The sequence below is a fragment of the Chiloscyllium plagiosum genome, chromosome 22 (assembly GCF_004010195.1).
Source record: "Chiloscyllium plagiosum isolate BGI_BamShark_2017 chromosome 22, ASM401019v2, whole genome shotgun sequence".
Lineage (NCBI taxonomy): Eukaryota > Metazoa > Chordata > Chondrichthyes > Orectolobiformes > Hemiscylliidae > Chiloscyllium > Chiloscyllium plagiosum.
Window position 1 is genome coordinate 49747005 of NC_057731.1, and position 5335 is coordinate 49752339.

At 45.2% G+C, this 5335-nt stretch overlaps 1 protein-coding gene across 3 annotated transcripts in view; it reads left to right on the forward strand.

The window, feature by feature from the left end:
• Window positions 1-1078, forward strand: part of LOC122561323 (CREB3 regulatory factor-like) — a 94663-nt gene extending 93585 nt beyond the window's left edge. For all 3 annotated transcript variants that reach the window (XM_043713017.1, XM_043713018.1, XM_043713016.1), the window contains one exon: window positions 184-1078. In XM_043713017.1, coding sequence (XP_043568952.1) covers window positions 184-272 — 89 coding nt within the window. In that variant the 3' untranslated portion in view covers window positions 273-1078. The remainder of the gene's footprint in view (window positions 1-183) is intronic.
• The last annotated feature ends 4257 nt before the right edge of the window (window positions 1079-5335 follow it).

The window sequence follows — 5335 nt, forward strand, 5'->3', positions numbered from 1 at the left end:
TTCACCCCCCCCGTCTCTCCCCGCTCTCTCTCTCTGTTCTTCCCCACCTTTCTCTGCAGATGCTGCCTACCCTGCTGACCCACCTCCAGCATAATTTAATTAATTGATCTTTTTTGAACTGAATCAGTGCCTGTGTGGAATGCTCACTCGGCTGTTCACTGACTCTTGTGTCTTGTGTTGCAGGCTGCTCGGTGGCAGGTCAAACGTCTGAGTTTGTGAACGAGGTCCTGGAGAAGGTGTCCGCTGGAGAGTCTGCTGCAGGACTGAGCTGACCATCGTGAGCATCGTCCTCAATTCGAAACCTCTCCTTAACAACAGGATGTTCCTAAACAGGAGGGAAGGGAGAATGCAAACAGAAAAGAAGTCACTATTTCTGCAGCACCCTTGCGCTACCTGTAATCTTGGTTTTTTTTTTGGTGTTTGGCAGGGTGAAGGGATTTGGGGGAGAGTTTTGACACTCTCTCCTGAATCCCTGTCTTCACCCATTTTGCCACTGCTCCCTGCTCTGGTCACCCAGTGCCCCTTGATGTTGGCATGCCTGGGAGATATGTTGTGTGCCAATCTGTGTCCTCTGGGACTGATCCCCCGGGCAAAATTATGGGGTGCTTAAGCTGATGGCAATAAGGGACGCAAGGAAATGATGTCGATTTTGGTAAGAATAGCAGATTGAGCTGCATTAATATTCTTTTCGCCTTTCAACAAGTGATTGAGGAAAGAGGGCACAGGGAGTTGGCTGTTTGTTTGCTGGGTCAGACTTGAGGGCGATCTCAGTTGCATCGGAATGATTCTGATGGTGGGTGAACACGACTCTCTGAAACGATCCAGCCTCCACTGAACTCCCACAATTCATTTTCCAGACGTTAACATCCTTTTTATTGAAGGAGAACGTTTGATTTCAGAGTAAGTGTAGTGTTTTATATGTCCCGGCACCCCATCAACACACACCTCCCCCTCCCGCTATCACCAAAAAAAAACATGGTCCTGGAACATCAGGCGTTAATGGTGTTTCTGCGGGAATATTTCAGTGACTGTGAGAAAAGGCAGTGCAATGAGGGGAGGAGGGGGGGGAGGGGTGGGGGGAGGGGGAAGGTGGGTGGGGGTGTTGGGATTTGGCGAAGGAATGATGGAATTTTGGTTGCCTTGGTGACACAGTGAAAGCGATGCTTGGTCAAGAAAAGTCCAGTGTTTTATCATAGGTGCATTTGAATGTAGAATTTATGACTTGACCAGACTTTATTCAATGGATACTGTGAATTGGGTGGCTCCCTGTAGTTCCTGTGATTTAATGTTTTATACATAATAAGCACTTTAACTTTACAGATAGACACAAAAAGAGAAATCACTTTTACAGGTGTTGGGTGACAGCTTTATTTTTTTCTGGGGGTGGGGGGGAGGTTAGGGTTGGGACTCGGGAGAGAATTTCTAAATAAAGTTTAGCTACTGACAGTTAACATAGTCCTATCTGCGAGAGATGGTGAGGAGCAGAGTTGGGGACGAGAATGAGGTATTCTTGAGGACAGTTATGAATGTGCATCTTGCAACAAATTTCTCCTTGACTGCCGATTTCATTTTTTGGCTTTGCTTTCTTACAAAAGACCCAAGAGTTGACTGACATTGACATCAGGCTAGAGTGAGTTGTCCCACATCAGATATGATTCACCCCTGTTTTCACCATTTTAGTTCCATATTTAAATGGCCTCCCGTGCTTTGGAATTGGTCCTAGGCTCCTGCTATGATGGAATTGGAACTCAACAAGTTTCAGAACTTGTCCATCAGGCACAGGGGAAGGAAAACAGACCTGGGTTAGATATCCCCAGTGGAGAAATAACCCACTAGGACCACATTCCCTCTTCAGTAATGGCCCTTTAGACTTCGGGAGCTGAGAGAGCAACTGATCTTTATAAATCCCACCCCAGCACCAAGCTGGGGCAGAGGAGAAGACTGAGGAAGGAAAAACAAATCTGAAGGGGGTGCAATTACTGTTAAAGCTGTTATTCCAGATGCTGGTGACAGACTGTGTAAAGGCCCCAGGGAGTGGGAAACTGTCTAGCCAGGGTATCTTCGGCAATGGCCAAATGGAGGGGGACTTGCCTGTCGTGAACACAATTACAGAGGTGATTTTTGGGGAGTAGTTAACTGGTGGGGTGGGGGGGGAGGGGGTTGCCTGGCACCTGGAGAGCTCTGTAAGAGCCCCAGGATGTCTCTTGAGAAGCCTGCCCATATCCATCATTGATGGCATCTCATTGGACCGCAGCTGACCTATCCCAGGGGAGGGTAAGATGGACAGACTGAGAATTACCAGCCAATCATAAGCCAGCAGCTCTATTGAACTGACTGCCTCTGGGGAGCTGGGGGGAGAGGAGTGCAGCAGCAAAAGCAGAGGCAGGTTTCACCCCATCCCTGCGCCATGATTGGAGATTGCAGGCAATTGGAAAAGAGCCAGCTTACAACAGCATTCAAAGGAAGGATGGGCTCTAACTGTGATGCATCCTGTTTCATCTTTCCCCCAGCTCTGAAATCCAGTACTACGTTTGAATAAAACCAGCTGCAGATGGCACAGAGGGGAAGGGGGAGGTCAAAAGTTAGGAAAGGAAGTTCCCCACAAAAGCCTTCAGCACAGGCAAAATACTGTAAATGCTGGAAATCTGAAAAAAACACGGCAGAGAATGCTGAAGAAACTCCAGTGTCAAAGAAGAGAGAAACCGAGTTAATGTTTCGAGTCTGGTGCTGAAGGAGAGTCCAAATGGATTTGAAACATTAACTTTGATCTCTCCAGGTGCTGCCAAACCTGCCAAACTGAGTTTCATCAGCACTTTCTGTTTTTAGTAAAGTAATTGCCTTCCCTTTTGTCATGCTGGATAATGATTCTTCATTTTTTTTTGCACTAAGGTAAAACATTGCCATGTTCTCTGGCCTTCGGAGAGAAGGGCCCAATTGAAGCCTGATTTCTATGCCTTTTGTAATCTCTCTCTCCCTCCCCCACCCCCCCCATCCCTTGTCTTTCTCTCTCTCTTTACCTATCTCATCATACCCTTTTGTTCTCTCTTACACTCCTTCCCCATGCGTTCTCTCTCTCTCTCTCTCGTGCTCACTCGCACTCTCTCACGCTCATTGTCTCTGTGTGTCTCTCTCTCTCTCTCATTCTCTCATCTTGTCCCTTACCAGTCTTTTTCCAGACAATTGAATCTTGAAATGTGAAAGTGAAATTCTTGGTTGAGATTCTCCCCAATCCCCCTGTGCTGCAATTATATTCATTTTCAGTTCTGTGAATTTGATAAATTGCCACATTCCCCCAACTTCCAGCAGGAATCTAAACACTGCCTGGAAGTTTCAATGGACAACTGAACAATGAAACACTACTGAAAAATCTTAAAAAACTGTTAAAGTGAAAGAACAGAGAAAAATCCCACTTCTCCCCAGAGGTGATTGGGGAGAACAAGTCTACTTCAAAACTTGATGAGGCCAAAAAGAGAACTTTATTGAAAGATTTCTTCAATCCTTTACCACTTGGGTGCTGCACTGGGAGAAAGTGAGGGACAGTGATCTCAATAACCCCATCTTCCCGAGTGTTTTTTTTTCAGAAGGGTTTAACCTCCAGTCCTGACAATGTGTCGGGTTAAAAGATAAATCTCCTGCTCCCATTCCATCATAGCACGTCTGTGACTCTGTGGGAGATCCTTTGACCTCACGATGCCGATGTCTCCTGGCCACTAGGTTTCTGCTTTGGTGAGAGCAAAGCACAAATTTCAATTTGTTTCTTTTTAAAATTGGAACTTTGTTTTTTTTTTATATATTTGCTAGCCTATGGCTTCTGACTGGCTTTTAGTTGTTGGTACCAGAGGCAGTTAGAGAATTCCGATTGATTTAACAATCCTGCGCAGTTTAATTAAAAGCAAAATACTGCAGATGCTGGAAATCTGAAAAAAAAACCTGAGGTGCTGGAAATCCAGCAGGTTTGCCTTTAGTTAATGTTTGAGGTGAATATCACCTCCTTCAGAACTGTGCGGTTTTAAGTTGCTTTCTGAGTGCGGTCAAGAAATTGGAAAAGCTATTCCATAGACATTAAACTTCACTTTCTGTAACAATTCTCTTCTCTACTCTCTCACCCTTTCTCACTCCCTGTCTCTCTCTCCCTCCTCGCCCCCCCGCCCTCCCTGTCCCACCACCCCCCCTCTTCTGCTCCCCCCTCCCGACTCCTGTACACATGTTTCTACGTTGCTATGTATTCATTTCCTATTCTATTCCCTTCAATGCTGCTGTGCCCATGTTAAAGTGAGGCCTGCAAATATTCTTGTATACATCATCCTGATGGGTGAAGGTGGAATCCTTGGTGTTGACTGTTGGGGAAGCTGGGTTTCTTTGAACAGGGGCTTCTTTTGAAGTGTTATTGCACCTGCTGTGAACTCAATAAGATACTGAGTGCCAGGAAGAAATTGGATACACTGCTCTGAACTGCCGATAATGTCTGAATGTTTTCATTACTTTGGGGTCTATCTATGAAGCTGCCTTTTTGAGGGGTGGGGCTAGAATGGGGCAAGATGTTCTTGGTCACTCACATCATGGCAGAGCACAAAGAATGGGAAACTGGTTTCGCTGAACCTGACTTTGTCTGACCCATGTACTGTCCCTGGAATGTCCTTTTGGCAGGAAGTCTAGTATCGGGAGGGTGGATGTGTAGTTTGAGTTGAGTTACACTCTGAAGCCTGAATCCCAACCCTCCAATGTGTTGAGGATGGCACTGCCTCTCCTTTGTAAGTCAGGGCTGTTATGTTTTATAACTCAGTGGGGCCAAAGCATTTGGAGAAGCTGAAAATTTCACTTATGGAGGAGAAGAATGTATTTTAGCATATAGTATTGTCAAGTCCAGAACTTATATTGCTGACTCTGAGCACTTTATTAAGCAAGTTATTGTAATACATTGCAGAGCTAGAAATAGTCAATGTCCAAAGTTTCATAGGCTTGGCTTTGATATATTATAAAGTATATAGAGATATATATATAAAAATAAAAACACAAGGTATGCCTTTTGAGGGAAGAAGGAGAGTTGTCGGCTACGAACAGAATGTAATATTTGAAGTTGAGGTTCTGAAGCTGGCTCTTTCTGTTATTAACTCAGCACTTGTGTAAATGGTTTCATTAAAAGTCAATGGCCAACCTGTGAGGGGTTTGCAAATCTTCCCTGTTCTCTGCCAATGAGAGTCGGGCTTTGATGGTAAGTAAAGGGTTAAATGCCTATGTCCTGGCCATCGGGATCTTTTCCTGTCGGGACATGAAGGAAAAATATGAATGTTCTTTCACTGTTGGCATATAATTGGGTTTTGTCGCCAGTCCCTCA